This window comes from Parasteatoda tepidariorum, chromosome 6 (genome assembly GCF_043381705.1).
Source record: "Parasteatoda tepidariorum isolate YZ-2023 chromosome 6, CAS_Ptep_4.0, whole genome shotgun sequence".
NCBI classification, from domain to species: Eukaryota; Metazoa; Arthropoda; class Arachnida; order Araneae; family Theridiidae; genus Parasteatoda; species Parasteatoda tepidariorum.
The window spans coordinates 28,828,117-28,852,895 of NC_092209.1; the positions used below are offsets into that span (position 1 = coordinate 28,828,117).

Genomic DNA, 24,779 nt, shown 5'->3' on the forward strand with positions numbered 1-24,779 from the left:
ATTCAGGGAAAAAGGTCAATGTATTATTGTATAATTTTACTGTTCACCACTAGAGAATACTTTTTAATCAACTTACTTTACATATATTGTGAGAGCAAACAGTTGTTATTGGATTATATACAACTTCCTGACAGCAAATGCAGGAAAAACAACTTTCTACTTTCTTCAAAAATTCCTAAAATATAAATAAATAGAACAATTACAATCCACGCAAAAATTCTACAAGTTACACAGTTTTTCAAAATGACACCAAGAAAGTATTCCTCGCATAAAACCTTATTGCACATTTCAATAATTAAAATAATTAAAAAAAAATTCTTTTTGAAAACTAAGCCCTTTTTACAAACACACAATGAAAATAATCACTTTTGAGGGGGGGGGGGAATTCACATATTCACTTTTAAGCACTTTTTTTCAGTTTCATAAACTTTATTGACAGGGATCTGTCTAGGTTTTTCTGAAAGGTACCTATTTTGTGAAAATTTAGACATAATTTGTGAAAAATTAAAAACTATATTAAAAAATCAACACAAAAATATGGATTTATCATTTCTTAAGGGATACAAAAATAAAATTTTAAGAAACATTATTTTGTGAAACTACCGTTTTTCCTAAAGTTGAATTTGTGAAGGTACCGCTAAACGGTAGTAAATTCGGCCTGGACAGGCCTCAGATTGAATACAGATGATAGAAATAAACACACATTTTATAAACATTGCTGAATACAGACATTAGGTAACTTATGTAAAATTTTAATAAAAAATTGGAATATAAAATGAAGAAAATGAAGTGTTTTTTAAAGTTATTTCTTGCCTAATCATCTTCAAAATATTCCTGCATTGTCTCAGGGCTCTATCCGGGTGCGTAGCCAAATCTTTCAACAAAAAATAAGCACCTTATAAGTACTTTTCAAGCACTCAAAAAATATTTTTAAGCACTATATACATTAACAAAATGCAAAATAATTTTTAAAGACTTCACATGATCACTATAAAACAACTAGTTTCTGACAAAGAACTCTTTTCTTGATTATATTAGACATTATAAAATGATCTAGAGATTTTTTGGTTCCATCTCAGAAGGTGGAAAATGAAGCCTAAAATTGAAAATATCTTGCAAAATGCAATAGAGTAGTAGCACATGAGAGTGCAATGATCTCACCGAACCCAGCTCAGTAGACGCACACATGATCACTATAAAACAACTAGTTTCTGACAAAGAACTCTTTTCTTGATTATATTAGACATTATAAAATGATCTAGAGATTTTTTGGTTCCATCTCAGAAGGTGGAAAATGAAGCCTAAAATTGAAAATATCCTGCAAAATGCAATAGAGTAGTAGCACATGAGAGTGCAATGATCTCACCGAACCCAGCTCAGTAGACGCACACGCGAACTTGCTGGAATTTCATCAAACCTGTCAAATTAATAGCGCTTTCATACGCTATGAACCGACGGTACGCCAAAGTAAATAGATTGTTTAATGAATTGTGAAAACGCTGAATAGAACAATGTGAAAAGCATGCTTTTGCATAATACATGGTGAAAAGCGACTTGGTAAAGAAAAATATCTCATTTTTAAAAAGGAAAAATAAATACAAGCTACAGTATTGGTACTGAGCTTCTATTTACAATTTTAAGAACAGCCAAAAAGAATAAAAAGGGAAAAAAGGACAAAGCCTTGTGCTTTACGAAACTTTCTTAAAGTACTCTTAACCTCTAAGAAAGAATATCCTGAAAAGTTTTTTTCTATTGTTGTTAGAAAACTATTACAGTGAGAAAAAATGCTTTAAGATGTAAATAAAATCAATACATTACATTAGTTATTTAAATAAATCAAGGACAAAAATAAATAAGTTAATATCCCAGTAGCAGAGAATCAGCAGCACTATTTTCCTAAATTAAAATTTGTCTGAAACCCTAATGCAGCCAGACAGAGATCATTATTGTAAAGACCAGTTTATTCTAATATACATGTAGCAAAATTTGCAAAATTAAGGTCCCTAAAAATCATACATAAAAACTATGTTGTTGAAATTTAAGTTGAACTCTAAATAACAATACTGAAAAGTATAAATTTCTATACAGTTCAGCCTGTGTAGTTAAGCAATGGATATTTTTTTAATTTTATTTTTTTCTTTGTGATGTTCTTGGAATTCAACTTTTTAATCTTTAAAATAACTTTAGAGTTGTTCAAAAGAGTATCAGCAATTTCTCCACTTAAGTTTTTTTTAAAAATAAAACTTAAATGAAAAATATTCTGCAGATGCTGTCTATAATCTGCAGCACCCACTGACGTGTTGGAGGTTTTCTGCTACTGGCGTCAAAATTAAAACACAAAACCTGAGCTCCTTCAGAGACAACTTCCAAACACTCATCCCAAATCTTTTTATTCACGCTGTCTTTTTTGATTAAATTTTCCACATCTGATGAAAGACTATAGGCAATGGTTTTTCTCTTCTTTTTAGTAGAATCAGAACCCAAATCTATAAAAATCAAAATTAGCATTAACAGGGTGCATAGTCAGATTTTTCAACAAAAAACAGGCACTTTTTAAGCACTCAAAAAATATTTTTAATCACTTTTCAAAAACAAAAAAAAAAGTTTTTCATAATTAGGATCTGTGCAGTAATAAAAAAAATTCTATTGCTTAAAGTTCTTAATTTATAAACATAAAACCAATAAAATTTTTAAACATTTTTAAAAAACTTACATAATCACGATAAAATAACTAGTTTCTGATAAATATTGCAGAGAAAATTGTGAAAATCATGNTTTTTTTTTTTTTTTTTTTTTTTTTTTTTTTTTTGTAATTTTAGCCAATCAATACGACACAGAAAAAATCTCTTTTTAAATTTAAGCACTTTTTACAAATCTCAAATAAAATAAGGACCTCTAAGGGCTTTTAAAAAACATAAATCAAAAATAAGCACCTTTTAAAAATGCTACGTACCCTGATTAAGTGAGAAATATTTGTTTTCTACTTAAACTTAACACAATGATATTTAGTATTTATAAATTTTATAATTATCATGTCGTTAGAGCCTAAATTGTCAAGAAAAGGTAAAACCAAAAGAGATTTTAAATAAGTTTTAATTATAATTAAATAATACTGAATATTATGAGCTGAACAAAGAAGCTCTGTCACATAACATTACCTTATAACACAGTAAAAAGGGGGGAAACAATCTATTTTATTGTGTTTTAAAATTCATAATTTTGAATTGTTATCTAAGATATTTAATTCATTTTAAATAACTGCAATATATTTTTCAATAACATAGAGGTGAAAAAAGGCTTTCATAACAAAACAATAAATATCTTATAAAATAAGTGGACTCTGTCAAAGTGACTACCTAAGAAAACTGACAACCAGACTAAAGTGATTATTTGTCTAAATTTTTGTTTTCCTCCATAAATGTAGATAGAAATTTGTCTCCTATAGAGAACATGAACACCTACTTAATGTATAACATGAACAGTTTTTAATCAAATCTGCCTTAATGGTATTTGCACTTATCTAAGGTGACCTTTCCTCCTCACCCTCACCTTCCACTCCAATCTATTGTCCTGAGATATAAAAGAAATTGGTTTTTTGAAAGAGGTGAAAAAGGAATGTTTACCCTTATCTTCTTAGAATGAGTTCTTTCATCACATGTTCTTGGAAATTCCAAGAATAAACATGCATATGAATAAAGGTCCTAATTATTATAATACTTAAATAATTTGTATTGGTATAATTTTTTTCAGAAAAAGGAACAATTAAAATCAAGGTTGGCAAGTTTCTGCCGAAGTGGTTAAAACCACTGGTAGAAACCGGTTAAAACTGGCATGGTAAAAACCTTTTTCTGCCACATTTGTGGCAGAAACTGGCAGAAATTCAGAAAATGACATAAAAGTAAGTACTGAGATTGACATACAATGGATAATTCATAGAAAAAACAATTAAATGTTAAACAAAGTATAATTTATTTACAAAATTATCACCATTCAAAATCAAATATTACATTGTCTGCATTCTGCAGTAATCTATAACAAAAGACAAGTTTTGATGCAGTTTCTAAACCTAAACAATTTCTCAATTTGCTATGTCCGAAAGAGAAATTTGAGAAGATTCTCTAAAGTCCAGCAGAACTAGCAGGCATTGCCACCAAGGGAACAAGCAAGATTTGTGAAACTTTCATCTATTGCATATTTTTTAAAACTGGACCGCCATGTAGCAGCTGGGGTAGTTTTCAAAACTTGACTGGAAAAATAAGTTTCAGGAAATGGGGCCGATTTGTTTTATATAAATATTTGATATACTGCACTCTATATATTTAATATAAACAAAATAATATATATTTACAAACAATGAATTAAAAAGTTTGTTACAGTTACATTTAGTTTAGGAGTTACATTTTTCAGTTTACTTAAACAAAATATCATTAAGCAACTACTAGAACTAATATAGACGTCTTTTTAATTTCTGCCAGTTTTTGCCAGTTATAACCAGTTTCTGCCACTGGCTTGGCAAAAACCAGTTTCTCTCGGCAAAAAGCCAACCCTGATTAAGATTCTAAACTAAAATACCAGTAATATTTTTACCACAGCCCCTTGCAGGCCTTGGCTGTCTCAACAGCTGACAAACGCCAGTACCTCCTATCCATCCTTCCTTTAAATTTCTATTCTTTAGGGTTTTCAAAAATTTTTCGATGTCGTTGAGCCATTTAGTAGGGGGCGTTCTTAAAGGTGACGATTCTCATGGCGCAATTTTCAGAGCTTCTCCATAGATGACCCCACCACCCCAGCCTATTACTGCGGATTATTTGTGAAATTTGGGGCTGCTTATAGAGTCGGTAGAGCTCGAAGTTATATGTGGTTTGTCAGCACCCCCTTTCTTGAATTCGATAAAGATGGCTCTGGCGATCTTTCTTTCGAAAGTGTCTAGTGTCCGCTGTATATCTGAGTTTGGGGCCTAAGTTTTGCCTCAATAAAGTAGCACAAGAAGTATGCGTGCCTTATCGAGTTTTAACTTTGTTTCTTGGCACTTACTTTCTTGGCTACTCACTTTATTTAAATGCTTTGAAGATACTGCAAAGTAAATATCCAATATCGTTTAATTTGCGAAAATCAAATATATTTGATTAAAAGCATATTTATATGTTTCCCTCTCCTTCTCTTCTCAGACATTTGAGTTCAAGGGGTAAGAAAGAAGCATCTTAACTTACTTCAAGTTTTGGGAAAAATCAGAAAATATGTACACTTTAATGTAGAATCATTCTACAATGTTTCGTAATTTGCGAATTTAAAAAACCAGGGCGGTGACGGCCTTTAAAGTCACTTGAAGTTTTGTGAAAAATTAGAAAATATCTACACTTCAATGAGGAATAGTTTACACTGTTTAGTCAAAAAGCGATTACTCAAAGCAAGCACATTAAATAGGAAAGATACAAAAGCATTATGATTTTTCAAAAAAAAAAAAAAAAAAAAAAAAAAAAAAAAAAANAAAAAAAAAAAAAAAAAAAAACCAGGGTAGTGATGGCCTCTTAACTTGCTGCAAGTTCTGAGAAAAATCGGGAAAAAACGTACACATCAATTTAGTCTAGGATATGGTTCAATGATTAAAGAACATCCCTAAACATTAATGAAAGTTACTGTTTCAACAACAAAAGTTAAAATTTTTAGTTCCATTTGTTTTCAACTAGATTGTGAAACTGCATTCTCATACTGAAACTTCTTGTAAAATAAATATTTTAACACCAGTAAAAGTTAATCTCAAATTTTAAATAACAATCTACATATACAGTCGAACCCCGCTATAGTGAACCTGGGATATAGTGAACACTCGGATGTAGTGAACTTTTTTAGCGGTCCCATCCGCATTCCTATTTAAATAATGTTATTTGTAACACTTATAGTGAACAGCTTAGAACTTGGAAACTCGGTTATAGTGGACTCAAATTTCATTTCTTTAAATATCTTTTTCAGTCCTCCATCTTTAAACTTGTAGGTGTTGGGACTGAAAATGAATGCTTTCCTATAAAATGTGTTATATTACTCTCCTTTATACTTATCACTTTTAACTATACTGTAATAAATGTCAAACAGATAATTTATCTTATACTCCCCCCTCCCTGACAAGCCTTGCTTTATCTCTTTTCCCCCAGCTTGCTCTACAACTAGTTAACTTGGCCACCTGCTGAATTTTTGGAATTTTCTTATTTGTTCAAACCATATTCTTTACAAATCACCACTTGACAATCAAGAAGGGGAACAATTGAACAATTTAACTCATTCTACAGCTGCTCTCTTCATATTCTTACATTATCTATTTAAGACAAGATTTTTATTTCAAAAGCAGTGAAAATGGCAAATTCTCTTAAAGAGAAAAGCATTTTAGATAGAGGACAAAGTTAAAATTGTAAAGCGTATTGATGATGGAACCAATCAATCGACACTGTGTAAGGAATTTTCCTTGTCAAAATCTACAGTTTCAAAAATTTGGAAAAATCGAAGTGCAATTCTTGCGGCATATGACTAAAACATGGTTTCATTGAAAAAACTGCGTGGAGCTGAAAGAGAAAACATAGAAGATGCTTTGTTAAGATGGTTCGAAATCTTGTTCAAAATGTAAAAATCTTGCATTCTTTGCACATTGTAGATAAGAAAATTGATGAACTTAATTTAAAATCAAATTGTGTTCAATCAAAAATCACAAATTTTTTTTCATAAAAAGTGAAAATAAAACTAATATTTAGCGACGTAATTACTTTTCCCATCAATTTTTGCTTTATTATCTGTTAATTAGTTAATAATTTTTTAATAACTTATGCAAAATTGCAAAGCCAATTTTCAATCATTCAACTGCCTTATGCAAAAAATTTGGATATAGTGAACCATCGGTTATAGTGGACACATTACTGAGTCCGCAGACGGTTCACTATAGCGGGGTTCGACTGTATAACTGAAATTATAGAAATAATAAAATACCACTATGTTTTCTTTTCCCTTGTGTTTTGGTGGCTGTCCCATCTTCATCTTCCTTTTCATTTTTCTCAAGGTAGCCTTCTGGATACTAAATAATGCAAAAATAGATCAATAAAAGATATACAGAATAAACTTGTCGACATTTGATTAAATACTGATTAGTTTTAAATTTTCTCATCATTCTTGATTCTTATGATTTTTCGTGCTTAAAATTTTGATAAATTCTTTATTCTCCAGTTTACAAATTTTCAACACGGTAATAAGAAATCACTGAATGGACTTCTTTTAACACTTATAATGAATAACATCATTTAGTCTAGATCAAATGCCTCTTTTATCCAGAAGTTGATCCCTACTTTTTTTTAAATTTATTTATAATGACTATCATTTTTTTTTTACAAACTCAGTTTTTACTTTTGGCTTTTGTTTTGCAAATAATAGGAGCCTAAGTCCCATGTTCATGATGCAAAAGAGTACCACTCTCGAAGTTGGCTTTATTTTTCTCACTGAACAAAAAAAGGGGGGAGGAAAAGAAAAAAAAATAAAAACTTCCAAGCCGCTTTTTGCATAATCTTAATTTAAAGTCACACAAATCTATTAAATAAATATATGGCCATAAGATTTTAGTAATATTGAAGGAATCTTCAGTAATAAAATGTTCGCCAGGAAAAGAAAAACCTTATAAAAATCCATTGGAAGAAACACTTTGGTCATTAAAATTAAAAAACAAATAAAATAGTATGTTTCAAATCAATTAAAAAAAGTACATATGATTATCTGGTGGAATGCTTAAGCATTTCAAAACTCTGGCTGCTAACACATTTAATTTTAAAAGCTAATAAGTGAATTATACAAATTTGTCAACCAGAAAATAAGAAATATGAATTAGATTAACAACCACGAATTGAGAAATTCCATCAAAAAATTCTCTGCCTTAATATTATAAGAAGCACATGGTAATGAGTAATAAAGCGGGAGCATTTTTTTATTAATTGATTATTAAAGAATTATTTATTATCTATCTATCAGGGATGAGAGTAGTCAGAAAGTAAAAGAGAGGAAATCCAAGAAGAAAAATATATATATGTATATAAACAAAAATTTGACAAAAAAATTGCGATTTTTAAACTTGTAAACCATGTGATTATAAATCCCGATACGAGGCTTTTAAATTACGTGAATTTGAAACTCTACATCGAATTTAAAAAATGCGAAAATACAAATCATGATGCGTAATTTTTAGATCACGATGCTAAATTTTCAAATCGAGCGATATTACAACAGCAAAAACGAATCACGACATTGGATTTTAAGCTCGCGTGAATACGAATTGCTACATAGGGTTTTAAAGGCTCGTAAATAAGAATCGCAATGTACAATATTTAAATTGCCTGAATAAGAATCGCAACGTTCAACTTTTAAATCAGGTAAATACGAAAATCGATGTTTGATAAAAAAATCGCGATTTTAAAAATGCATAAATACAAAACACAATATTGGATTTTTAAATCTCGTAAATAAGAATCATAATGTACGATATTTAAATAGCGTAAATAACAATCGCAATGCGCAACTTTTAAATCAGGTAAATACGAAAATCGATGATTGATATTAAAATTGAGTGAATAAAAATCGAGTTATTTGCAGAGTCTGGACTTGGGATTTCTAAAAGGCTTATTTGTATTGCTTTTGTTTAGACATAATAAATAAAAATTTACAAGATTAACTGAATGAGCAAATAAATATTTTCACCGCAAATCAACCTCCATTTTTTTTCACGCCAGAATACAAGAAGCAGCGACGTCTGAATTACGAAAATACGAGCTATCCAGCCGACGGATAAAAAACACAGAAAATATTATTTTCTGTGTGTGAAATCGTAGAAAATAGCTAATATAAGTAAAAATGCGGAAGGGTTAGAAGCTAGGACGTAGTTTGAATTTTCTGTTTATATTTGAAAATCGTAAAGTAATATAATTATTTTACTTCAACGACTGAATTTTTTAACAAAAAGGGAGATATTTGTAAAAAAAAAAAAAAAAAAAAAAAAAAAAAAAAAAAAAANAAAAAAACGGGATATTTAAAAAAAAAAAAAACGAAACTTTTAGAGAATTGGAATTTTTGAAAAAAAAAGGTATAAATTCTAAAGACAAAAAAATTCTCATCCCTGTATAAAGGTTAACCAGTTTTATCCCAAGGAAATGATTTTTAGAGAAACTTCAGAGGGAGGAATAAAGACTTCAATAATTTCGTTCCATGGAAAATTAAATTCATCATAAAATATTTTAACTTGTGCAAAAAAAAAATAAATAAATAAAAAAAAAATTCAGCGAAAATTAGCGGGGAAATATGGAAAAATTTGAAAAAAAGTGGAAATCCGCGAATCTGCGGAAGAATCTCATCCCTGATCTATTAAGCTTTGTATTGTTCAAAGTTTCTAAAAGGATGATTTAAAGAAATTAAGTTTCTAACATGTACTATATGTTTTTTCTTCAAAAGAGAGAGTAATTTTAATTTTGCTAAAAAATTAATAATTGAAACCATACAGAAATTTAGTTCAGAAGTGGGAAAAACATAATTGTAATAAGACAGGCTTTTAAAATTATAAAATTTGGAAGGTTTCAATTTTTACATGTATGTCAGTAGCAAGAAAATAAAACTTTCCATGAACAAAGAAAAAATTACAATTTAAAATTGCATACATGAATAGATTAACCCTAGACAACTAAATATTCGTTTAACAGACAACTGGCTTTTCGGGAAGTAGACAACATTTTCAAAAAATGCAAACACTATTTTTTTCAATTATCTTTAATTTAATAATAAAAAAATGAAATAATATTTCTTTTAAGCTACATTATTTTAAAAACAATGAATTAAGCAAATTAGGCCAGTCTTAAAACACTGTCAATGTTAAAGTAATTTAAGTTAACGAGATTAGAGTATTTGAAAGCGATTTTAAGCCTAATTCCTCTAATCCCTTTAATATTTTCAAACACAATTTTTTTTTTTTTTAACTTATCTATAAATTAAGAACATTTATCTAAAGATAGTTTTTTCTGAACATAAAAAAATAGGTTCATTTTTAAAACATTGTTTATAAATCTAATCATCAACTACAGAGTAAGTATCAGGGTTAAAATAACTACCTGCATTTCTAAGCCTAATTCCAGGGATCTCTTCTTTCCAGCCTTTGTCCAAGGAGCAGGGATGGGATCATCCCTTCTGAGTAAGTACCTCCAGACAAGATATCCAGATTTTCCTTTTTCTTGCCAATATTTTACAATCTAAAATTTGGGGAAAATATATTCTTAGGAATGAGCCACTACTTGCAATATCTTAGAATGTTAATCTGAAAAGCTCAAAAAGAAACAATTCAAAATTTTAAAAATCTTCTTATCTTAATATCCCAAAACATTTTTTTTTCGAATTTGCTCATTTAACCTTTAGCTTATTCTTTTTTAGACAGGGAATATCTAATTTAAGAAGTGTGAAATTATCAAATATTTGCAATTCTTTAATTGTTCAACGCTTTTTTATTTCCTCTAAGAAATTAAGTACATTGAAAATGCGTTTTCTTCCTTTGAAATGACATCAATGTCTCACAAGTTTGCATTTGCATGTTAAAATGTGAACAAAGTGATTAATTATCTATTTTTTTGTAATGGCTAGTTTAAATATGAGTTATATGCGATTTTAAATATGTAATTTTTGTTAATGCTCAACTGCAGCCATAGGGTCACTTTCATTGTATCCATTGACAGACCCGCGAAGATTTGTACCCATCAAATTCGTTCCTTTAAGACTGTTTTCTTTTCTAAATTAATGTTAAACGTAGCTGCGAGGAATTGTTAACTACTAATTGGAAACTAAGTTTTTTTTTTTGTATGTCATTACTCAACTCACTACATTACTTTTTTTTTAATTTTTATAAAAAGTAGCACAAAAATTACACTACAAACTACGAAAAAAAAGTAGTGACTACACTATTGCAGTGTACTACTTCAGATCACTGCAATAGATCATTTAACTCTAATCAGGGGTGATTGTGAGCCCAAGTCAAAATTCCGGAAAATTTCTTAAGTAAAAAAAAAAAGTTTGAATTGAAAAATTAGAAAAAAACTTAAACAATTTTTTTTTTCTTTTTCTCAATATTTCTTAATTTACTTAAAATATATTTAAAATTTTACACATAAATATGATGACCGGGAGAAGTAATTAAAATTTACAAATGTCTTTTTTTTTTCTTTTTTTTTTTGGAGTTTATGATTATAACAACTATTTACTGATAAAAAATTTATATTAATCATGAACATAAGCTTATAAAGTATCTCTCTGGCTCTCCCTTACAAACAAATAAAATAAACTGTGTTTTTAAGTTCCACCTTTGAAATTTGATTTCCGGAAACTTCTGTGATCAATGATTTTTTTAAACGCCTGGACCTTTGATCTCCGGAAACTTCCGGATCACTCTTAGCGAAAATTCTGGAAATCCGGATTTTTTACGGAGCACAATCAGCCCTATCTATCATATTTCTCACAAAAAATCTAAATCTAGAATTTAAATCATGTTTAGTATAATGCAACAATAATTTAATTTTCAGGGGAAACATTTAAATTGTTAAGATCAAAACATTTAAAAGCAAGTATTGAATTGGTAAGGTAGATTTACTTTATAAATTCCATCATATCGATTGCCTTCTGTGGGAGCATATTTAGAATGTTTACTTCCTTTACAATTGCGCACTACACGGACAGGTTTTCCACCCTTCCAATCTTCAGCTTCTGCTCCATCTTTGTTCAGTTTGGCATTACAATTCAAAGCTAAAGCCCTGAGAAAAAGGCATAAAGATACACTAAATACAATATTTTCTTTCACAGGACATGCAAATCACAAAATGAACCAAAGATTAACACTCTTAGGAAATGGAAAAATAATAAAAAATTAAAAATTCCATGGGATTTTAGAAAATAGAAATTTAACACTAACTGTTATACAATGCATGAACTATTACCCATGTAGATAACTTTCGATGCTATAATAATTAATAAAGCAAAATAAAATACAAAAACTAGATTACTCTACCAATTCATTTGATTTAAATTGACTACAATAGTAGGCTTGTAATTGACAAAGTAGATTTGAATTGATTTTCTCTCTATATATATTAGTTACTATTCATATTTCTGTTTGACATTTTCTAAAATCATAATTTTAAAAAATAAATACATATAATAATAAATTAATTAAATAAGGAAGCAAATAAAAATAAGTTTTTAAGACACCAATAAAATAAAGGCTCTTTTGTTTCAATGAAAAATTTCACATTTTTAAACAAAAACAGTTTATCAACCTAAAGAAAAATACATATATACGAGGGTTGCTATTTATATTTCTGGCCTAATAATGAAAAAACAAATAAGTAGGATCGAAATTGGTTTTATTGTTTTTCAAAATATTCTCCATGATGATCGATACACTTTTGCATGCGTTTGAACCAATTTTCAAAGCACTTTTTCCAGTCCGATTGAGGTAACTCCAAAACATGCGTTTTGAATGCATCAACCGCTTCTTCGGGGGTCGAAAATCGTTGTCCACGTAATTTATTTTTGATGTGTGGGAATAAGAAGAAGTCATTGGGTGCCAAATCAGGGCTGTACGGCGGATGACCCATCAGTTCGATCTTTCGCTCCGTCAGAAATGCCTTTGTTTGAGTCGATGTGTGAGAGCTCGCATTGTCATGATGAAGAATGATTCGCCTGTTCTTCTGCTTTTTTCGAATTTCTCCGATGACTTCTGGCAAACAAATGGTCGTGTACCATTCAGAATTGACCGTCCTGCGTTGCTCTAACGCCACTGTTGCCACATGACCGTTAATGCCGAAGAAACAGGCAATCATTTGTTTCGATGTGCTTCTTCCTCGAACAACTTTTGTTGGTTTTGCCTCGTCTTGGAAGACCCATACAGTTGATTGCTGTTTTGTTTCCGGCTCATATGCATAGATCCATGATTCGTCACCTGTGTAGATGTTATACACAGCCTTTGATGTACCTTGAACGTATTTTTCCAACATTTCCTTGCACCAATCGACACGAGCCTTTTTTTGAGCGTTTGTCAGATTATGCGGGATCCAACGCGAACAAATTTTTTTTACGCTCAAATGTTCATGCAATATTTTATTGATGCTAGTCATACTAATGTCCAAAGACGCCTCTATCTCACGGTATGTCACATGACGATCTTGCTTTATCAGTTCACGCACAGCATCGATCTTTTCTGGCACAACAACGGATTTTGGACGACCTGCACGGGACTCGTCCTGGATCGAACATCGACCACGATTAAATTCGTTATACCAATTTTTTACAGTGCTGTAGGATGGCGCTTTATCGCGGAAAAAAGAATTAAGTTCATCGAAGCACTCTTGTCTTGACAATCCATGTCGAAAGTTATGAAAAATAATGGCACGAAAATGTTCACGATTCAATTCCATTTTTTGAAAGAGAAGAACTTTTCAATTTACTGTCAACAACACAAATGAAGCTATAATGATTAAATCGTCTGATGAATTTATGTTTAAAAATATCAAACATTCGATTAAAATCGTCTGCGGTCGCCTAGCAACACTTACTGTTGCCAAGGCCAGAAATAGCAACCCTCGTATATTTGAGTCCTCTGGAAATTGGTTACAAAAAGATTAAAATTCCTGAAATATATATTTGTATTTTCCTCCGTATTTAAAATTTAGGGCCTCATAACATCAGTATTTTAATAAATGTCTAAATTTGTAGAAATAACTAAAAAAAAATTTAAAAATGGCAAAATTAAGTGGATCTCAGATAAAATAACTGCAAAAAGTAATTACTCAAATATGCAAATTGTGTATAATGTAGATACAGTTTTTAAAGTACACGGTTGTAAGCAAAGGTTAAGAGTATGTCCAGTTCAAAAGTATGCTTGACTTTTGTACATAAAAGTAATGACCACATGGATTTTGGATAGAATCATTGCACATTGTTGCGTCAAAAAGTGATTACTCAAAGTTACAATTCGAAATAGGAAAGCTAGAAAAAGAATAGTGATTTTCAAAAACTAAGATGATAATGGGCAAAATTAACAAATAATTAAAAGTTAATCACTCTAATAAGTGATTCAACATTTGTGTGTTAAAATAACAATGCAATAAAAATTTTATAATTTTTAAGTATGCAAGTGTGTTTGTTGATTTACTTAAGAATAATGGCTAAAAAAAGCATTCAATAATTTATAAATTAGCAGTAATTTTTTCTTTGCAATTTGTACTGTTAGTAAAAAGCTCTTGTTCAGTTTTAAATACTTCAACTAGGCTGAAAGTAGTTTAAACTTGGATAGGTAATATTTTTTTTTTTTTTTTTTTTGGAGATAAATTCTGCTTGTGCAATGAAAATTTTTTTTTAAAAAAAGTGTATTTCACTCCTAAACAGATCTCCAGTTGACAAATTTTATCTGATATTAACGAGGCTATAAGTAAGCAAGAATCAACTTGTATTATAACTAGACACAGAGTTCCATTAGAAATTTAGCAGCTTTAGCTAATTAGAAAGTGAATTAAATTTCTGTCACCTGATTCACAAAACCAAGTTATAAATAGGAACTGAAAAACTGGAATTCTACCAATTATCAATTTACTTGACAAGTACAATAGTATAATCAGTGAGTATACAGGGTAACAAAAAAATATAGGGATTATTTTTGAATGTTTATATTTCCAAAATTTATTACATAAATTCAGCGATGCTTCTCAATATGTCAACCACCGGCATAATAGATTTGTCTACAACGCTTCTGCCATGATTTTAAAGCCCGCAAAATGATTTCCTGGAGGATTTTCTTCACCTCTTCTCAAATAGCTCTTTGAAGGCCTCTCAATGTAGAAATTAGGAAATAGTCGCATGGTGCAGCATCAGGACTGTTTGGAATCCATTGTTCTAGTCTTAGGAATTGCACTTGCTGATCTGTTGGGAATTTCTGGGTGACCTTACATGCATGCGATGGGGCAGAGTCCTGATGGAACACAGCATCACCATTAGGGTGCAATCTGCAGTAATCATCCTTAAGAAAGGGTTTTAATATCTTCCGTATATAATACTCAGAATTTATTTTAGCCCCAGGTTTCACAAACCGAGGTTTGGTCACACCATGGGCGGATATGCCCATCCAAACCATTACGCCTTTGGGATGAGGCACCGTGGTTGATGGTGTGAAGTCTCATCTGTTCTGCCCGCGACTAAGATATTGAACTTTAGATTTAGCATTGGTATTAGATAGATAGATCCGAGCTTCATCAGTTGTAATGAACTTTCGCCATCTGTCCTTACGGAAAAGCTTGTAGAGGGGCCATGAACGTTGCCTCCTAATCTGCACCGATCTCTCACTTAAATTATGACATTTAGGTTTTTTATGGCATTTTTTCTTCAACTTTTGTTTTAGTTGATAGCTTACAACTTGCTGACTCACGTTAAGAGCTTTAGCCATGCTTGCCCGTATTGGTGGATCCGGTTTTGATGTCACCTTATCAAGCTTCTGCAAATCTGATTTCTTCAATTTGCTTGGCCGCCCACTTCTGTTTGGTTTTGCATTATTTTGCATCGATCCGAGTTTTGAATTCTTGATGCGACTGATATGGCTGAGTGAAATCGCAATACCTTTCTTTTTAAAATGAGTTTGTATAATCCTGTGGCTCCAGCGAAGTTCTAAAAATGCTTGTACTTGACCAATTAGCTTTTTGTCAAATTTCTTCAAAGGCATTTTTGTGATTTCATGAAATAGTATTGCAATTGAAAGTTTAATAGCAGAGCTTTAGATCAGTAAGCTATATATGTAAAAAGGTTTTAAAACTTTAGTGGTAGATAACCACAAAAGTGATCCCTATACTTTTTTGTTACCCTGTACACATCTGCAACAATCTCTACACATACAATAAAAAGTTTAGAGTAAGTAAAGCATAGTTAGCAAAAAGTAATGAACGTAATTAAAAATCTATAATAAGTCACTTACTTATTCATGCGAGTAAGAGTTTGGTCACAGGATTGTTCAGCACAGCGTTTATTACCAGATAAGTCTCTGCCTCCACTTCCTGTATATTTGAATTCCTCTCCTTCATCCTGAAAAACGCACACATTAATATTTTAATCTTCCTGAAAGTTAAGATTCTAGTAGAACATTTTTAGTCATATATATATATTATAAATGACATACAAAAATATGTCATTTTATATTTAAAACAATATACAAGGTCAGAAGTTACCAATATACAGTTCTCTCCCTAAACGTTTTCAGAAGGGCGGCCCGCCTTGCACGCCCTCTTTGTAAAAATAAGCCGCCATTGCTTAAAAACACTGCCTTTTTTATTCACATTCAATTTTTTTAAAAAAATTTATTCATTATTTAAATAATATTTACACACTGGTAAAATTATCTGTGCTTATAAGTTTAGTTCTGATAACTATTACAAGCATTCATTTTCTCAGAATTATTCTCAACTGGTTAAATTTTTTAAGCGATTTTCAATTTCAAAATAATTTTTCAAATACTTCTTTTTTTTTTTTTTTTTTTAAAAGAAAAAAAGAAGACATCTTTAAATAATCTTTTTCTTATAATTTTCAGTTGGAATTACAGAAAAAAGCTTTCAAGTTGTTTATCAATAAAAAATTTTTAAAAAAACATTTTTTGGAAGAAAAAAAATCTGCACAGTGATTGTTTTTTTAGCATGCCTTCAATTAGTTTTTAGAAACTATAAATGTTTCTCTTTTCTTGATAATGAGTGAGAATTACTTTTTAAATCCGCATAAAATAAAGTAAAAGGGTAATTTAAAAATTGTGGAGAATTAAATTTAGTTGTTACATAATATTACACATTTCGATAAATTTTTGTGGTATTAAGTGCTTTTCAAAACTCTTAAGTGCCTTTTTCTGGGAGGAAGCGCCCTGCCATTTTTTATTCCTAGGGAGAACTCTGCAGTAGATAATATATATAATGAATATGACAAGATCATATCTTTTCAATGTTGATTTTTTTTAATAGTTAATTAATTTTAGTTGAGAAATTTTGAATAATTGTTTATCCTTTTACCTAAAATTCTTTCCCCCTTTAATGTTACGTTTATTGCTTACTTTGCGTTTTAATCTTTAATATAGGACTAAAAAATTAATCAGCATTAATCATAAAGCACTAATTCTGCTTTACTTAGTTGCTATAACAAAAAAATTGAATGACTTCTAATTCTAAATTGAGTAAAATCATATTAAAAATTTACGTCTTTTAAATTCAAAAGTTATGCAATATGTCTTTAGGTTTATTTTGTGCAACAATATCATAGAAGCAATAAATAATCATGAAAGGAGATTCTAAAAAAAATGTAACAAAGCACAAGAACATTAAAAGATATTGATAAGCAAGTACATTAAAGTGGCTGCAAACATTCAGAAAATAATTCATTCACTTTTCAAGACTGATTTTGACGAATTTTCCTGATTTACATAACTAGTGAGCTAAATTTTATTATTGAACTTTAAAGTTATACCTTATTCTTTAAATTAAAATATATAACTGTTTGTCTAAGATAGGCAGTCTGGTGCTATGGAAACAATAAGAGGGCATTTAAGGGAGGGTAGCTTCGATGATAGCTTGTATGGGAAGTATACCAGATTGGCTGACTCAGCCACCAGTAGGAGACTTGTTTAATCTGATTCAAGAACTTTTTTAAGATTCGCATGGATATTTCTTTCTTACTTAAAATGATTATCTTTACTCATTCGGTTGCTATTTTTTTAAATACAAAGGAAAAAAAGTGAACAAATTCTAACATTAAGGGTAGTGCAGGTTTTTTTAATGTTGCTTTTTAATTTTACGTTATTTATTATGAATGTTCATTGACTGTTAGATGGTTTAATTTCTAAACTTGCAAATTTTTTAAAGCAGTTAATTTCTTTTGTTATTTGAATTTTCTGGAAAAAGTGAAGCGCTTAAACTTATCAACTCTGATTTTGAAAGGAGATAAAATTTTTGCAGAAAATAGAAATAGTTCACGTTATCTGTGTCGGAGAAATATTAAATATCTCTGTTTTTATTTTTTATTTTTGAAACTGAAAGCAAGTTACCACAACTATCTAATGAAATCTAAAACCATCAACGATGATTTTTATCAGCACCCATCAAACCTGAAATTACACTTTTGCTTAAATTACGTTTTCGAACTCGTATTTAAATGTAACCTGTATAGTTTTTCTTACTATTTATTAAAAAAATAATTCTAACAGTTTTTTATTAGTAATTTTTTTCTTTCTTAATAACCAATTTACGATGTATGATAAATGTATAGATGAGTTATTTATTAATAAAACATTGTACAACAGTAATTTTCCAGGAGTGCGCAACACTCCTTCTTTGCCTAAACAAGAAACTTCTCTTTTTATTTTTCTAAGTGTGAAGCCTGACACTCCAGTAGTCAGATATGCTCCTTGAGATAGTTAATGGAGAGGCAATTTAAGGGCTTTTTCCTTAGCAAAAAACTCAAATACATTGTGCACAATTTTACATGCTTGTGATTTTAAAATTTCACCTTTTTTTAAATTTAAAAGGCATTTCTCAAAATTCAAAAAAGTTAAAGGAGGAAAAAAAAAAAAAAAAATTTACTATGTAAATAAATTTATTGAAATTTTTTTCTAAAACAGAAGCTTTTGAAAAAGAGAAAAGATTTAAAAAAAAAGGAATCAAACTCTCTAAACAATGTTTCAGGCGCGAATTCTCATTTCTCTTCACTCTAGGGCTAACGCAATAGACTGAAGTAAGAGGTCTCCTTTTCTCTGGCCGAAACCAGTCCTAAAGAGGGACCCGCACCCCTGCTTAAAATAATCATACCTCGTTACCATAGTCACCGCCACAGCTCCAGACGAATGTCTGGCAGAGTACCTATCTTAGACAAACAGTACAAAACACTTATATCTGCCATTGGAATAGAAAATAGATAATTTTTGTTTAGCTTCAGAAATGTACCAAATTAAGTTTTCACTCACAAGGTCATCTTCATAACCCCCAGAGAGAACAATGGAGTAGGCACCTTCTTTGTCCCGACCATGGATACCAGCAACAGGAGGACGATGCACGCCACTTTCAGAAACCTGCAAAAAAACATTTTATTTCCTCTATTATAAGAAAAAGATAATGCATAGTTGATTTCTTTTAAATAAATAAAAACTATCTAACTGTGTCCACTTATTTTTTTAAAAAGTCATTTTTCAGAAATAAATAAAAACTTATGTCTTATACTAAGAAATTTTTATAACAATATTACAATTTATAAAGAGTGATATGAAGTGTTTAAGATTCAAATAATAGGAATCATAACGCCAAAATATTTTTAAAAACTTAAATTCTCATTTATTACATTTGTATAGCTTATAAATGTAAAAATTTATTTTATTAATTGATTAATCATTAATTATTATAAGGGTAATTTACATGCAACAAGTTAAATAATGTGATTATTAAAATTTTAAAATATATTAAAAAGGAAGTTAAATAGAATAAGAAAATCTATTTTTAAGATTAAATTAATTTAACATCAAAAAAAGAATATTTGAAAGATTGTTCAGATAATAAATTTTGTTTTCTGTAAATTATACTTGCAGTTCAGATTAACTTACACAAGGAAAAAATTTATTATAATTTTTTGTTTCAAAGTTGGAATTTTAAAAGGGTTTTCATTTTCATAAATAAATGATAAAAAAATGCCACACAAAATCAATTGAAGCTAAAAAATAAATAACCAAATTATTATAAAGAAGGAAAAAAGAGGTGACCTGAACACGGAATTTCCACATGCTTCCAACTTCAACACCTGGTATAGGCCCAAAATGATTTGGAGGAACAATTGTGCACTCTTTCGTACGTCCCACACATGCCATACCTTTACCCCAATCTCGAGAAGTGGAAGAATTAGCTGATGGCATCTTTGATTTCTTCTTACTCGCCTTCAGTTTTTCTCCAGCACGAACAACTTCGGTTTCATCATTTTTACAATCTGGACAATACCTAAATGTAAATTAGAAGAGAAAAGTTATTGTAATCAGATAAAAAAAAAACACATCAGTTGATGGATTCAAACTTAATTTCTGTAAAAAATGGTCTGATGAGTCCCTCCCTTGATTGTCTAAAGTCTAGATTCCCACTGTGAACGTTATCTCACCCCCCCCCTCAGTTAGCAGTTAAGATTTGGGGAGGGGGAATGGTGATGAAAAATTATGGGTATTCAAGATATAAAGGGAATTCTAGAGGGTCGTTAGTAAACTATAAATGAAATTAGTATTGAAAATTATTAGCATTAATATAAATGATTAGTATTGAATGAAATTAGTATTACATTAATTAAGATTTTGGTTTGGAATTGAATTATTTAAGTTTTGAATTTCCTATATAATATATGTTTTTCAACTCTCCTACCTATATTCTGTAATACCAATTTAATGATTTTAGCATTCAATGGACACCAGCTTTTATCCATATGACTTTCTTGAATTTCTTTTAAAAGGCTGATAATTTTTTTTTAAAAAATCTAAATTAAATATGCAATTTTTTTTAGATAAGTTGAAGTTTTTTTTAAAAAATTTCACTTTTCTCCCACTTTTTAAAGAAGATTTGAATATGCCTTTAAGATTTGAATATGCCATATTTAATTATCAAAAGATAATTAAATATGGGTATCCAATTTTTGACTGATAAAACATAATTTTTTGATTTGATTTTCAAATATGTTTTATTCCAGTAATAGCTGCATTAAAAAAACACTGGTGATAGATTGTAGGTCAAGCTGATTAGATTCATAAATGATATTACTTATTTCATAATACATGAAAAAATATTTAATCCAATATTTATTTAACACTGTGAATTGAGACATATGCAGAATTTAATTCTTGCTAACATTTAAAAATTTTTGCAGCTGAAATATTTTCAAAAAATTAGTATAGAAAACTTTTCCAACATTGTAAATTTTCAATAACTTGGAGGCATGGTTACTATAACAAAAATATTAAAAGATTTAAAATGGGGCAATAATTATATTTAAAACCTATTAATTTTTATCATTTGACTGCGATTCAAAAAAATTGGGAGCCCATAGAGAGCAAGCATTATAAAAAATAATAAGCATAGTAACACAATTTATAAGTTAAAAGAACATGGGAACATATTCGAAGGATTAAAAAATTGATGGACAAAAAAATTTTAAAAGCATTAAATATTAAAAATCACATACAAAATTATTATTATGCCAATATACTATCTGGTTGGGTTAAACAAAATTATGAAATGCTTGCCTTTTTCAAATCTAAATTATTCCTAATACTTTACAGAGAAAATATTGTTTATCATTAAAGACCTATAAACCTTGAAAAAATTTAAAAAGCTTTGCATTTAGTTAAAAAAAAAAAAAAAATCAAAATCTACATTAAAGTAAAATTTAAACATAATAGTAAATAAAATAAATTCTCATACAGTCAATAAGTATTTTTTTTCCAACCCAATATTGCTGTATCTACATAAATGGAGAGAAATTTTTTTTAGATGCTTCAGCTCTGCTCCAGATAGTAAGCTGAAGTTCCCATTCCGCTAAGGCACTGCTGATTCTACTGTACATATATGCACACTTATAAGTTTTCAGATTTTAAATAAAAAAATTTATTATAAAAAAGAGCATTAAAAAATAAAATAATCAACAGTTGACACAGAAAATACAAATTTAATTTACAGTTGAGTTTGACAAGAAAAGAATTGAATCTAATAAGCCTTCCTTCATATTTGATCTTAAATTATTATAAATGTATTTTTATTTTGACAATAGTCTTTCTACAGCAAGTTTGCAAATAGGCAATGCCGTTACAATGCAGCAGGCCTTTTTAATGTCTGCATTTGCATTGATAAAATGAAATTGCTGGAACTCTGGAGCATGGGGAAATCAAGAACTCCGTCATGGAATTTTTTTTTTAATTGAATGTAGGGTTTAGTGGCACAAAGTCCAAAAGAGGACATGCTGCGCCAAACAATACGGTAAAACAGTTCAATAGACAAAGTACATGCACCACTTTATTTGTCATACCATTATAACTGATAAAATTGTATAAGTTTGTAAATGGAATAAGTTTGTATATAGAATCAGATAAAAGGTATGAATAAAATCACATTAAAGGGTAGGAATGAAATCAGATAAAAGTTATGAATACGATATAAAATACACGAAATAAGTTGTTCTCTAAAGTGAATAAAATTGCAGTTGCATTAAAACATTTATATACAGTTAAAAATACCAACAGCACGTAAATACGCAAAAAGGTTAGGATGATGAATATCATCTAACAAATCCTGCATGCATAAAATAGAACTCCCAAAAAACGTTAAACGAAGTTGGTTAAAACATGGACATATTATTAAAATGTGATGAATCGAGAGAGAAACGTTACATGTACTGCATAGAGGAGGAGGCTCTCCAAAGAGTAAGTGAAGGTGCGTTAACCAGGTATGGCCAATTCGAAGACCTGTAAGCTTTACATCAGCACTACGCAAGGGCAGTACTGGCAAATGTCCCAAATCGGTTTTAATACTGTGCAATTTATTAAAAACTTTGAGGTCCCACTGCTGTTGCCACAATGATGTCACAAATTTCCGAATATGCAGTTTTACATCAGAGAAAAGTATGGACAATGTTAAAGCAGATGTGGCAGATTGTGCAGCTGAGTTGGCTAGGTCATTCCCTGGAATACCAACATGACTCGGTACCCAGCAAAATAAAATCTTAAAGCCATTATTCTGAAGAGTGGTTAACAAATGAATAATGAAGCATAAAATTGGATGAGTATCACAATGAAACTTTTCTAATTGGCTCAAAACGCTGATACTATCGGAATAGATACAATACTTCCTAGTAGAGCGAGTAGAAGTTAGTCGTAATGCTGAACTCCGTCATGGAAAACTCAGCTTCAGAGTTCTCAGAGTCCCTGAAGGCAAGACAATAATTTGCATCAGAAATTTAATAAACTTTGTGAGCAATTTCAAAATAAAAATCTCAATTTTTTCAGTAGGAAAAAAAATTTTAAAAACAAAAAAGTCCTAAAATTTAAATTTTTTGACATATTTCTGGAGATTTTTACATTAATTTCAAATCTCCTGAGTTTTCCAAGCTCTCTGGGTTTTCCCTAAATGCAATTTAACAATAGCATAAATAATAAATACCAATCCTCCTCTTCTGGAATTTCTGTTAGAGGTGGGTCCATGCACCACAAATGAAAGCAGAAGCCACATTCATCACAAACAAGCTGCTTCTCAGGAGAATCCTTCCCACCACACAAACGACAGCTACATTCCCTACATTTTCTTGCTGGATTGTCTTTGCAGCGAGAGCACTTGGGTTCCTCTGGTTTTGATCCTATGGAAAAAGAAAACATAATCATCAAAAACCAAATGCAGTTATATTTTGTCACTGTATTTGAACAGCCGACACAATTTTGAGTTTAAGACCACCAATTTTCAACCCAATCCAGAAGACAAGGGAACTCCTGGATCAAGTATTGGGAGAAACTTGCATTCATTCCTGACTTTTTGATGGAACTAACCTGCATTTGCATTACATGGTGAGAAAAACCACAAAATCCTACCCCGCTTAGACTGGCGACAAGGGGACTCTAAACCCATGAACCAGTGCAAGCCGAGTGCAGAATTTATATCAATCAGCCATCGCTAGGATTCGAACCCAGTTCACCTCATTAGGAGAGAAGGGCTCTATCCTCTGAGCAAGGTTGGCAAGTTTCTGCCGAGGTGGTTAAAACCACTGGTAGAAACCGGTTAAAACTGTCATGGCAGAAATCCTTTTCTGCCACATTTGTGGCAGAAATTCAGAAAATGACATAAAAGTAAGTTCTGAGATTGACATACAATGGATAATTCATAGAAAAAAACAATTAAATGTTAAACAAAGTACAATTTATTTACAAAATTATCACCATTCAAAATCAAATATTACATTGTTTGCACTCTGCAGTAATCTATAACAAAAGAAAAGTTTTGATGCAGTTTCTCTTACATACAGCAAAGATTAAAACTGTTACTATTATTATAATTGGATTGTTGCCATGCAAATTATGTCTTGAAAAGAAAAAAAACTATTTGAAAATAGCTCTATTCAGTTATGTTAAGAGTTAAATGATAATAATTACTGAATTTCAGAATTTAATATAATAAACTAAAATCTAGTATTTATCTTTAGTATTACATTACTTTATTCTTTATTTTATATAAATATTTGATATACTGCACTTTTTATATTTAATGTGAACAAAATAATATATATTTACAAGAAATGAATTAAAAAGTTTGTTATAGTTACATTTTTCAGTTTACTTAAACAAAATATCATTAAGCAATTACTAGAACTAATATAGAAATTTTTTTTAGTTTCTGCCAGTTTTTACCGGTTATAACCAGTTTCTGCCACTGGCATGGCAAAAACCAATTTCTGCCGGCAAAAAGTCAACTCTGCCTATGAGCCACCACAAATCAATGCAGTTACATTAAGAATCAAAAAGAAAAAAAAAATTCTACAATGAATCAGAAATAAGCAGTCCGCTAAAATTAAAGTATTATACTCCATTCTATGAGCCACAAACATTTTTTGAGTAACAAAACAGTTGCGGCTAGACGTGTCATTATAAAAGATCATGATCAAATCATTCAGAATTCAGGTTTAATTGTTTTAACAATAACATGCTAAAATAAATTCAA

At 30.0% G+C, this 24,779-nt stretch overlaps 1 protein-coding gene across 3 annotated transcripts in view; it reads right to left on the bottom strand.

The window, feature by feature from the left end:
* LOC107448326 (E3 ubiquitin-protein ligase UHRF1) overlaps window positions 1–24,779 on the bottom strand; it is a 41,496-nt gene that overhangs the window by 2,366 nt on the left and 14,351 nt on the right. For all 3 annotated transcript variants that reach the window (XR_011636977.1, XM_016063476.3, XM_043052162.1), the window contains exons 8-16: window positions 23,235–23,427; window positions 19,811–20,042; window positions 19,025–19,129; window positions 16,007–16,113; window positions 11,642–11,801; window positions 10,119–10,256; window positions 6,973–7,057; window positions 2,344–2,486; window positions 77–175 (exon numbers count right to left, since the gene is read on the bottom strand). Coding sequence is in view for 2 of the 3 variants with exons in the window: in XM_016063476.3 (XP_015918962.1) it covers window positions 77–175; window positions 2,344–2,486; window positions 6,973–7,057; window positions 10,119–10,256; window positions 11,642–11,801; window positions 16,007–16,113; window positions 19,025–19,129; window positions 19,811–20,042; window positions 23,235–23,427 (1,262 nt within the window). In the remaining variant the exon portion in view is untranslated. The remainder of the gene's footprint in view (window positions 1–76; window positions 176–2,343; window positions 2,487–6,972; window positions 7,058–10,118; window positions 10,257–11,641; window positions 11,802–16,006; window positions 16,114–19,024; window positions 19,130–19,810; window positions 20,043–23,234; window positions 23,428–24,779) is intronic.